Below are 11,136 nucleotides of genomic sequence, written 5' to 3'. Positions count from 1 at the left end.
CGCGCATGTGCAGGCCTGGGGAGCGTGCTGCGTCGGGGGGTTGGGTGCGTGTCTGTGTCCGGAGCCCTGGAGACCGAGGGCGAACCCAGGAAGAGCCCGGGAGGGCACCTCCCCAGGAGCGGCCCTGCCAGCCCCGTGAGCTCCAACCTCAGCCTCCAGGACTCGGAGAGGATCAGTTCTCCATTTTAAACTTCCCGGTGTGCCGCTCACTGTCTGGGCCGCCTAGCCCGGGGAGGGCTCGGCTGTGTCTCCACGGCCTCTGCCCACTGGCTTCATCTTTTGCTGAGAGGAGCGACTGGCCTCTCCGGCGGTCACTTCCGCCGCATCTCACTTTACTGCCATGTGTGTTTTGAGGCTCTGCTGTTAGCTACACACACGTGTGGGATGGTTCTCTCTACTTGATGAGTCAGCTGCCTCACCAGACATCGTAACTGGCCTCTTCCTAGTCAGTCGTCACACGTGTTTGGAGAACTCGGGAGAGGGTTCCCGTTGCTGCCGCTGCCGCCTCCTGCTCACATCGTGTCCTTCCTGTCGGGAGAGCGCCTCCACCACGCCCAATGGAGTGGGGCCTTCTCACTGGAGACCTAGTTCTGGGCTGTCTCCGTTTGTCCAGCACTCGGAAGATTCTCTGCTTCTGGGCCTCCCTGGCGGGCCAGCTGCTAGGGCTCCAGTCACTGCCACGGCCCGAGTTCAATCCCCGGTCGGAAGTGGAGGTCCCGCAAGCCGAGGCATGCCCACCCTGAGTGCTGCTTCCTGTGGCCCCGGGCCTCTGGGAGGACCGCACGGCCCCACACGCTGTCCCCTGGGGTGAGCTGCGTCTCCTCTCTGCCGTCAGTGTCCTGCCTTCAGTTTTCACCTCTGGTTACTTGTGTCCGGATGTGTGTGCTTGTCCCGAGTCCTGCTCAGCTTCTTCGATCTGTAGGTTTGTATGTTCCACCAAATCTGCGGACGTTGTCAGCCACTACTACTTCGAACCGCTTCCTTCTGCCCACAGCCCTCAGACCCTCACTCGCCCTCCCCTGCTCTCCTCTCTGCCCTGTCCTCAGTCACGTTCACTGGCTCTCCTCTGACTTCATCCTGCTGTTGAGTCTGTCTAGTGAGTTTGTTTCTTTGATGAGACGTATCTGCCCTAACGTCTGTGGCACGGCGTGTGCGATGCTCGCTCAGGTGTCTCAGCAGCCGCCACAGTCCCTGTATGCTCACGCTGACACACTCGGCACCTGTGGGCGTGTCTTTCCCCCAGTTCTATGAGAGCCACCTAGCTGTGCATTAGACTCTGAACATGGACTTCATCTGGTCTGGGTCTGGTTAGGCTCAGGCTCACGGCCCCACTGCAACCTGTGGGCTGGACCCCACATCTGCTGCGCCCCCAAGCCCTCCTCTCTGGACGGGCCACGTGTGCACCCCCAGCCCTGGGTGGGCCCCCTGTGTGTGCACCCCCAGCCCTGGGCGGGGACGCAGGCACTGCTCTGTGAGCTCACCAGGCATTGGGTCACATCCTCGGGAGCAGCCCCACAGCCAAGGGGCTCCTGGGCCTTGCGAGCCCTGCACGGGCTGTTTCTCAAGCCGCTCCCTCTGGCTGGTTGCTGGCACCCCGTCTGGCCCCCCCGTCTGGTCCCCAGCCTGAAACCTGTGGCCTGTGGCCTGGCTGTCAGTCCTCTCCTCAGGCCGCCGCACCTGGGGCCACAGAGCCCTCAGGGGTGCCCCGCCTCTCAGCACTCAGTCCGCTTCGTGAGCCCCCTTTCCTGCCCCTCGGTGGGCTGGTGGCCATGCTGCAGGCCCAGCAATCAAAGATGGGCGCTGGGGAGAGGTGCGGTGCTGGGGCCCAGCTGCCCCGGTGCCTTCTGCAGAGCCTTGGGCGGTGGGCCCGCCGCGCTTTGCCCGGGAGGGGCGGGGCCTTGAGCTGCTCCCCACCGAGCTTGGAGGCTCGAATGGGGCTCCTGCCCTCCATCAGACCTCTGTTCGCACCCTGGGGACAGTCTCCTCTTCAGAGCCACCTCCCAGGCCCCCCTGTTCCCCTGTTCTTCTGGCAGGTTTCTGTTTCTCTGCTTTCTGTTGTCTGATTCCACAGCAGCTGGTCTGGGTCCAGCCTCCTTTCCCTGCGTGAAGCATTTAGCCCAGTCGCTGTGCCTCTTCCCTGTCAGCTCCCTTTTAAATGTCAGTTTCTGCCTGTTCTCAATTCCTATTCTGCTGCTTCTGCTTTACAGGTTTTGTATTTCCTTGATGGCTTTCATGGAGAAGGCAATGGCACCCCACTCCAGTACTCTTGCCTGGCAAATCCCATGGACAGAGGAGCCTGGTAGGCTGCAGTCCATGGGGTCGCTGAACAACTTCACTTTCACTTTTCACTTTCATGCATTGGAGAAGGAAATGGCAACCCACTCCAGAGTTCTTGCCTGGAGAATTCCAGGAACAGGGGAGCCTGGTGGGCTGCTGTCTATGGGGTCACACAGAGTCGGACACAACTGAAGCGACTTAGCAGCAGCAGCAGATGGCTTTCAATTAAACATATCCCTGGTCTTTTCCAGAAACTGTTTCATCTTGCAGCTCCTCCGGACAGTAGCGTCCATGGGGTTTTTGCTGGTTCCTGCCCATGGCCAAGCACAGGCTCCGGACTGCGGCTCCAGCGGGTCCAGGGCAGTGCACCCCGGCTCCACTGCTGTTGGGGCCCCTTCCCTGTTCTCACGGGTCCAGCGGTTTGCAGACAAATCCAGGGATGTGAGCGCCCCTGCGTCTGACACAGCGCTGGGGCTGTCCTTGGGGAGCCGCTATGCTGCTAGCTGGCTCCTCCAGGCACGTTGAAGTCCTCCCAGGCTAGCTCACCTGTGTGCGCCTGGCCTTGCCTGGCCCGTCTCCCTGCGGCCGGCTTGACTATGACCCCGCAGGCGACTGGGCCAGCCTCTGCTCACCACTGCCCCTGGCTGGAAGGATGTAAGGTCCCCGAGGGCCTGTCCATGACTCTCTCGACCATCCTGTTGAGGCGCCGTGTGTGGGGCTGCTCGGCAGGCCGTCGCCACGCCAGAGCCCCGCCACGCCAGGGCCCCCACCCCCAGCGTCCCCAGACGAACACACGGGCCGGGTGAGCCCTGGAAGGGCCGGGGCCACCCCTGCCCCTCTACTGTCCACTGTCACGTGCCAGGCGCCACAGGGCTCTGCCACTGCCCCAGCCAGGGCCCCCTGAGGACTCCAAGCCCTGAGCCGGTGGCTCCACAGGCACCCAGGGAGGCGGAGCTCTGGTTCCCCAGCCTGCTGCCGGCCCGCCTGCCGTCAGTCCTCCTGTGCCCCCTGCTGGCGGGGAGCGGGCACACAGTGGGCCTGTTCAGGAGTGGGTGCCGGGGCCTTGTTTAGACGCCGTGGGGGCTACAGCTGGGGACACAAACTTGAGTCCCCACTGGCCGGCTCAGGGCAGCTCCAGCGTGTGGCCTGGGGCGCCCCACCCCGTCCAGCAAGCACACCAAGGGCCCGAGTGGATGCCACACCCCTCCCTGCACAGAGACTGGTCAGTGCTGTGCTCTTGCCAACTGTTTATTCAGACCCTGAACAGGTGACCAGTGACATGCACGTCCCCTGGGCTCATGACAGCCTGACCTGCATTGCAACCCTGATGCTGGGCAGCTCCCAGAGGAGGGAGCCCCAGCTCCCTGGGCAAGGCTGGGCCCAGTGAACAGCGCCAGGCCCCACAGGGCTGCCAGGGGACACGTGGTGCTGAAGGGCCCAGGGCCCAGGCCCAGGGGAAAGGGGTGGGTGAGGAGCGGGGGGCAGGGACACAGTGTCCTGTGCGCCCCGGGCCAGTCAGACGTGACCCTGGCTGCCCGGTGCTGAGCGGCACAGCTGTGGGAGGCGGTGTGTGTGCGCGAGCGTGGTGGGGGCCAGGCCGCGCTCCCTGCGGCCTCCCGGCCCCCTTCCTAAGGCATTCCTGTGGCGAGCTGCTCTGCCCCTGTGCGGTCTGGGCAGCACTCAGCCCTGGGAAAGGGTCCCGGGCGTGCTCGGCGGGCCCCAGCGCCTCAGTGCTTCTGGCTGGTGAACCAGGAGAAAAAAGGGCGCGGGCGCGGGCGCGGGGCCTGGAGGACGCGCACGGTGCGGGGCGAGCGCCAGGCTTTGATGGTGGCGTCGTCGCTGGCCGTCAGCAGGAGCTCTTGCTCCTGGGGGCTGAAGACCACAGAGTTGACCACATCCTCGTGCCGCAGCTTGGCCAGGCAGATGTTGTAGTGGCGGTCCCAGATGTAGCCGTGGCGGTCCTCGGCCCCACTGGGGAGGGGACAGTGCGGTGAGCCCCGCCCCGCCCCCAACCCCGCCCCGCCCCGCCCCGCCCCGCCCCGCCCAGGCATCACCCCACCACCTGGCCACGAAGTCCCTGCTGACGTCCAGGAAGATGAAGAAGCACTCGTCGTTGGGCGTGTAGGCGCGGTGCGCGCGCAGAGCCCGCTTCACCTCCCGCATGGTCTTGAGATCGAAAACCAGCAGGTCGATCTCCTCGGCGATGGGTGGCGGCTGCATGGGGTCAGCCACCACCGAGCCGCTGGGCCAGGCGCGGCTGTTCACGTACAGGTACCTGCGCCGGCACGCAGTTCAGTGCGCGCCCACGGAGCTTCCCCCCGCCCCCGGGCTGCCCACAGAGGCCCACCTGTTGTCGGGGGACAGGCCCATGCCGATGATATGTCCGTGCACGTCGATGACGTGGTCCAGCGCATCGAAGAAGGCGTCGGAGCCCCGGCCCTCGCCCAGAACGGGCCCGGCTGTGGTCATCTGGTGCGGTAAGATCTGCTTGATGCCTGCAAGGAGGGCGGGGGTGGCGGCGGCGCCTCGGTACCTGGCAATTCCCAGACGGCTAGGGTTCTGCCTGCCCTGCATCCCCAGATCTGAACGTGTGCCTGCCCAGGGGTGAGTGGGGGCAGCGCTGGCCTAGAGCTGGGCCCCCGGACAAACGGAGGAAGGGGCTCTGCCCACAGGCGGGCCCGCCCCAGGCCCCTCACCGATCTGGTGCGGTGAGTAGGTGAGGCAGCCGGTGGTGAAGATGAGGAGCTTGTTCCCGGCGGCGGCCCTGCCCTGCTCCGGGGGCTTGGTGTGGCCCTGGGCCAGCAGCTTGGCCACCTTAGTTTCCAGCGTGCTCTCCGGCAGCGGGGGCTGTGCCCGGCCCTCCAGGAACCCGTCCAGGAGGCGCCGCAGGCCCTTGGCGCGGGCCGGACCCGGGTCGCTCTCCTCATCCTCGCCATCGCTGCCCAGGTCGAAGACGCGGCTGGAGTCTGTGCCGGGGGCGCCGGCGTCCAGCAGGAGGTCGGGGCTGTCGAAGCGGCTGCAGTCGGCCACCATGACGGTGCGGATGGTGCTGGCGTTGAGGTTCTGGATCTTGAAGAGCCGCTTCACCACGTTCACGTTCTCCGACTCCACGTCCTGGGGGCGGGAGCGCGGAGGTAGGCGCGGGCTGCGGGAGGCCGCGCCGGCCACAGGGCGCCCCCCGCGCGCACCTGGAAGGCGTTGTTGAGCCAGAGCACTGAGCAGGACGTGATGTCCCCGATGCGGTGCAGGTTCCCCGAGATCAAGCTGGTGTCGGTGAGCCAGCAGCCAAACACGTCGTAGGGCTTGTTGCGGACCCGGGACAGCAGGGCAAAGGTGTCTGGGGGAGCAGAGGGAAGGGGCGGGGCGGGCGGGGCTGGAGGGGTGGGGCGCAGGTGTCTGGGCAGAGGGTGGAGCGTTAGGGGCGGGGTGGTCGGGCCGCCCGCCCCCAGCCCTCTCTTACCTAGGCTGATGACCGCGATCTCGCCTGAGGAGGAGTTGTGGGGCCCTAGGAACACCCCAGACGCCAGCAACAGCGAGTCGTCCTGGTTAAACTGGGAGAACTGGGTGTAGCTCCAGTTGTAGGGCCGCATGTCCGCGCTGTGCAGTAGCGAGATGGTCAGGTCGTTGTTCCAAATCTGCGTGTGGGGGCGCCCAGCAGGCACGCCTGGTGAGCCCGCTCTGCTGGCGCCCGGAAACCGCCATCGGGTGGGGGTCCCTTGTCTCTGGCCTTCAGACCACCCGAGGCCTGTGAGTACGTGGTGCTCCAGCGAGCTCTGGCCTAGCTGCACGCAGGGCCCCTGCTCACCTGCAGGCAGTTAGGGCCGCCCAGCCCCGGCCTCCCAGCCCGGGCGGTCGTCCAGGTTCCGACCCTCGCCGTGGGCTGTCAGCCCTGACCCTCTCCCCCCGGGGCCGCCGCCCTCACCTTCACTGTGCAGTCCTTGGAGCAGGAAGCAAACTGGTAGCCTGAGTGGGAGAAGCTGAGGTGCAGGACTTGGTCGGTGTGCTCCCGGAGCGTCTGCACCTCCACGCAGGGCACCGCGTCATAGAGGCGGCGGAACTCCTCGAACCAGGACGTGGCCGCTGTCGGGGGTGGGGGGGTCATGCTGGGGCTGCGGGCCTCAAGCCCAGGCCCTGGCAGCCGGGGGCCGCCCTGCCCACCCTCCGGGCCTGCTCCCAGGCCCAGCCCGCCGTCCCCAGCCAGCGTGAGGGCCAGTGCTGACCTGGGTGCCGGGGCACATCTCGGGCCACTTGGTAGTAGCGGTAGAACTGCTCCCTCCACAGGCACTCGTCCCTGGACACAGCCTGCCACTGGCGGCACGCCAGCCCGGCGGCCAGCACGTCGGCCGGGCCCAGGCTCAGGAAGATCTGGTAGACCAGGCTGTCTGGAAGCAGGGGTGTTTCCCCCTCGTCCATCGTGACATTCTGCCCCGGCGGCCCTGAAACACACGCACAACCCCTTAGCTGCCGGTGGGACCAGGGAGGACACTGGCCCCCAGGTCCAAGGAGAGGCACAGGAGCCCGGGGCTGAGCGGAGCCGAGCCAGCCCAGTGGGTGCTCCTCCTGCCCCACCAACTGCCCTGCTGGGCATTATATTGGACTGAGCATGTGCGGAGGGCCGGCTGGCACTGCCTGCACGGCCAAGGAGCCAAGAGCTTCCCCAAGCCCCCCTACACAGCCGTGCTCCTCGGACCCTGCACTCCTGAGGTCCCCCAAGGCCCAGTGAGTCCCTGAACACGCAGCTTCCCGGCCTGGTCCAGCTGGAGCTGGAGTGGCCGTGGGCTCGGGGGACCCACTGTCACCCCAAAAGTTCCCCTCCTCAGGAGGACAGGCTTTCTGGGTGGGGCCCTCTGACTTCCCCCCCATAGGATCCCGGGGAGACATCTGGTTGCCAGAGCTGGTGACCGCTCCGAGGCCCAGAAGGGAAGGGTCGGTGACCCCTGCGCACCATCTCTGACCTTGCTGCCCCAGGCTTCGGAGCGGTCAGCATGGGATAGAGGTCCTTCCCAGGAGAGACTCGGGGCCGGCGGGACGAGGGCCGGCCCGGCCGCCCGTCCCACACGCCGCCAGGAACACCAGCCGGCCCTGACCTCTGCCCTTTGGCCTGGGGGACCCTGCCAGGTTGACCGCAGGCCAGCGCGGACACGGCCGGGCGGGGCGGGGCGGGGCGGGAGCGGGGCCGCCCAGCGCCCCCCACCCTCCCTGAGGGGCTGCCGGGGGCGGGGCCGCGGCTCGGGCCCCGCCACCCCAGTCCCGGCGGCCTCGGCGATTCATTCATTGGCCAAGGACGCGTCCGGGGAGTTGGGGGGCCGGACCAGGGGTCGGGGCGGGGTGACGACGCTCTCCGGGCTAGGCTGTGAGGGCCCGGGCCGGGGTCCGGACGCCGCCGTGACGACGTTCCCCGGGCGGGCGCACTCACCAAGGCCGCCTCCGCCCGGATGCGCGGCCCCCGCCCCGGCGCCCGGCCTCAGCCCACGGACCCTCTTCCGCCCTTCGTCGACGCTCCGGCCGCCGCGTCTCTATGATGGAAGCCGCCAGGCTGATGCCACGAGCCCCGAGGCATCGATGACCGTCGCCGGCCGAGCGCCACCGCCCGCGTCGGCCGTTCCTGCGCCTGCGCGTCAGGACCCCGCGGCCCGGGGCGTCCTTGTGCGCCTGTGCGCGTCCGGCCTCCCCTGGAACAGCGGCCCTGGCAGCGGGGAGGGGCGGCGGCCGTGGGCGTGGCTGCGCGCGGGGCTCAGGGTCGCGGGTTCGAGACCGAGCTCCGGCGTTCCGCGGCCTCACAGGCCCTTGCTTCGCTGTGGGGAGATGAACGTGCAAAGGGGTGAGCACCCGCCGCAGTGGAAATCACCGGGTTTGTGGACAAGAGAAAGAAAGGGAAGGTCGCTCAGTCGTGTCCGACGCTGTGCGACCCCATGAACTGCAGCCCACCAGGCTCCTCTGTCCATTCATGGAGTGTACAGTTCGTCGCAGTCTCCAAGCAAGAATCCTGGGTTGCCTTTTCCTCCTCCAGGGGATCTTCCTGACCCAGGGTTCAAACCCGGTTCTCCCGCGTTGCAGGTGGACTCAGAGCCACCTGGTGGACAAAGACCAGAGGTCAACTTGGACTTTGGACACCGGACATGGCGACCGGCCCCTGCCGGGAAGCGCAGGGCCAAGGTCAGATGTCCAGGGTGAGGCTGAGTTCACTGGGAGGCTGAGTCGGGGGTTGCCTGGCCCAGGGCAGAGGTTTCTGGTGGCGGGAGCATGGGCGGACTTCCTGGGCGGGGCGGCTGGGCAGCAGTGGGCAGTGGACTCTGACCTGGGACGTGGCCGTCCTGCCCTGCGGGTCCCCTCGCCCTGTCGCCGCCATCGCCATGCTGACCCCCAGGATTGCAGCCCTCTTGACTCTGCTTCTGGCCAGCAGCTCCCTGGGTCAGCGGGTGCGGAGACCCCCGCGGCCCCCATCCCCTATCAGCACCATCCAGCCCAAGGCCAACTTTGACGCCCAGCAGGTAGAGCCGGGACGAGGTGGGGCAGGGGCCCACCCGGCTCTGCCGCCCCTCACACAGCCTGCTCCCCAGTTCTCAGGGACCTGGCTCCTGGTGGCCGTGGCCTCCCCGTGTCGCTACCTGCAGGAGCAGGGCCATCGGGCTGAGGCCACCACTCTGCACGTGGCTCCTCAGGGCTCAGCCATGGTTGTCAGCACCTTCCGAAAGCTGTGAGTCCCAGCGAGGACCCCTGAGCCCATCCCAGCTGCGGCCTCACCCGGGTCGGTGTGCCCCAGCCTGCTGGGCATCCTCCCATGATGGCCGTGCCCCCAGGGATGGAATCTGCTGGGCAGTGCGGCAGCTGTACGGAGACACGGGACGCCCAGGGCGCTTCCTGCTCCAAGGTGAGGCGGTGGCCGCTGGGGGTGGGTACGGCGCTGGCGGTGGGGCTGACCCGCCGGCTCCCCACAGCCCGGGGCGCCCGCGGACCGGTGGATGTGGTCGTCGGGGACACGGACTACCGCGGCTTTGCCGTCTTGTACCTGGAGAGGGCGCGGCAGCTGTCGGTGAAGCTGTACGGTACGTCCTGGGGCCCTGGGTCCCGGGTCTGCTGCGCCCGCAGGGCTGTTGGGTGGGCTGGGTGGGCCCTCTCCTCCCTCCCGCCTGCCCCTGCTCTTCAGCCCAAATGTGGGGACAGAACGGGACGGGGAAGCGGGGGAGCAGGGGTCAGATCGCAGCCCGAGGCACACAGCCCAGCCCCCAGAGCGCCCTGCAGGCCCCTGCCCCGTGGGTGCCCAGGAGCCCGTGTGTCCTGCACGCAGTCCGCTCGCTCCCTGTGAGCGATTCCTTCCTGAGTGTGTTTGAGCAGCGGGTCCAGGGGGCCAACCTGACCGAGGACCACACCCTGTTCTTCCCCAAGTACGGTGAGTGTCATCCCCTGCCCCTGTCTCCCCCTGGCTCGCCGCCCACCCCCCACCTCCGGCTGCCCCTGACCCCTGGCCCGGCCCCCAGGTTTCTGCGAGGCCGCGGACCAGTTCCACACCCTGGACGGTGAGCGGGCAGCTCCAGCGGGCAGTATGTAGGGGGTGGTGCCCAGGGCCCCCTCACAGCTGAGACGCGTCTGTGCTGCAGAAGTGCGGAGGTGAGGCGGGTGGCCGCCACGCGCGAGGAAGGAGCCGGCCCGGAGCTGGACCTGCCACCCCTCATCCACCGCCCCCGCGAAGCTGCCCCTCCCCCGGGTGCTCCGTGGGCTCTCATTAAACGTCGCAGCCTCAGTCGCTGCCTCTTCCTTTCCACCCTGGAACCCCGCGTCTGCCCACCTGTTCTGCTTCCCTGGTGGGCTGGAGGGCGGGGGCCCACCTCCTGGTGCCGAGCCCTCCCCAGGGAGTTGGGGGTGGGGAACAGCTCCTGGCCACGGCCTAGGGCACCTGGCACCCTGCCCTCGGACCCCAGTGTCCCCTGCTCTGTCCCGTGTACTGGCGCCTGTCTCTCCTGCTCCCTGGCTCTGAGCAGGCCTGCCCCGTGGCCCCACTGGGCCGTCGTGCTGGGCAGACGCCCTGGTCTTCTCCAGAGCCTTCCCTGCAGGTCTCCCTTGCCTCCTGAGACCCCTCCTGGGAGCCAGGGCCCAGAGCCCCAGGGGCCCGTAGCCAAGGCAGGAAGGGCCCCTGGGGAGGAGCATGTGGCTTCAGGGGGTCAGGCAGGGAAACCACCCCCCATCACTTCCCGGGTCTGGGGCCCATCTGAGGCAGCTGGGAGCCTGCGTGGCCCTCACGGCCGCTCCAGGGGCAGACAGGGCCAGACGGGGCACAGGACTGGCTGGTGAACAGGACTGCCCCCCGGGGCGAGTCCACGTGTGGCTGCGAGCAACAGGCGCCCCTGGGGGCAACCACGTCGGTGGGCCGGCAGGGGGCCCAGAGTGCCGGGGGAGGGGTGCCTGGACAGACGGGGTGGCCCCCAGGAGCCCACACCCAGGGTCTGCCCAGGGTCACCAGTCATGAGGGACCACAAGATGGTCTCTAGCCTGTAGAGAAGAACTTTCTGGAAGGTGGGAGCCCTGAGGTCTGGGGACAGATGGGGGCTGGTGTCCCGCCCCCCAGCCTCTGCCTGGAGGGGCTTCTCCGCACAACCGCAGGCTGTTGGTAGAAGGTCAAGCGTGGGGATGGGGCCTCCCGCGGTCGACTGTGCGCCCTCCACACGTGGGTCCCGGCCAAGCTTCCCGGGACCCTCACCTGTGTCCCTGACAGCGGAGAGGACGCCAAAGAAAAAACCCGCGGTGCAGAGCCCTGAGAAGCAGAGACCAAAGGGCAGGAGCTCTGATGGAGCATCCGCTCCACCCCCCGCCAGGTCTGCTGGTGTGGGGGTGCCCAGCTCCGGGCCCACTGGTGAAAGCCCG

The 11,136-nt window shown here is 67.8% G+C and overlaps 2 protein-coding genes across 14 annotated transcripts; one reads left to right on the top strand and one right to left on the bottom strand.

The window, feature by feature from the left end:
• Nucleotides 1-3,509: 3,509 nt before the first annotated feature.
• On the bottom strand, nucleotides 3,510-7,874 carry FBXW5 (F-box and WD repeat domain containing 5). 13 transcript variants are annotated; one of them, XM_086324124.1, is made up of 9 exons: nucleotides 7,694-7,874; nucleotides 6,498-6,713; nucleotides 6,200-6,357; nucleotides 5,738-5,912; nucleotides 5,466-5,650; nucleotides 4,974-5,391; nucleotides 4,625-4,772; nucleotides 4,340-4,552; nucleotides 3,510-4,248 (listed from the first exon to the last, which is right to left on the bottom strand). In XM_086324124.1, exons 2-9 carry the CDS (start codon nucleotides 6,688-6,690, stop codon nucleotides 4,005-4,007), a joined length of 1,734 nt encoding a protein of 577 aa, XP_086180250.1. In that variant the 5' UTR covers nucleotides 6,691-6,713; nucleotides 7,694-7,874; the 3' UTR covers nucleotides 3,510-4,004. The 13 variants fall into 13 exon arrangements, with proteins under 13 accessions (XP_086180250.1, XP_086180253.1, XP_086180260.1 ...); XM_086324127.1 differs by having other exon boundaries at nucleotides 5,466-5,614; XM_086324134.1 differs by having other exon boundaries at nucleotides 5,466-5,579.
• C8G (complement C8 gamma chain) lies at nucleotides 6,881-10,018 on the top strand. The gene is made up of 10 exons (XM_086323911.1): nucleotides 6,881-6,996; nucleotides 7,143-8,098; nucleotides 8,288-8,447; nucleotides 8,645-8,768; nucleotides 8,838-8,974; nucleotides 9,078-9,148; nucleotides 9,216-9,323; nucleotides 9,566-9,667; nucleotides 9,756-9,794; nucleotides 9,876-10,018. Exons 1-10 carry the CDS (start codon nucleotides 6,881-6,883, stop codon nucleotides 9,887-9,889), a joined length of 1,827 nt encoding a protein of 608 aa, XP_086180037.1. The 3' UTR covers nucleotides 9,890-10,018.
• Nucleotides 10,019-11,136: the final 1,118 nt, after the last annotated feature.

The sequence above is a fragment of the Bos grunniens genome, chromosome 11, assembly GCF_055505025.1.
Source record: "Bos grunniens cultivar Pamir isolate PY7600 chromosome 11, Bosgru_T2T1.0, whole genome shotgun sequence".
Classification (NCBI taxonomy): Eukaryota; Metazoa; Chordata; class Mammalia; order Artiodactyla; family Bovidae; genus Bos; species Bos grunniens.
This window is presented reverse-complemented; position numbering and strand designations above follow the sequence as displayed.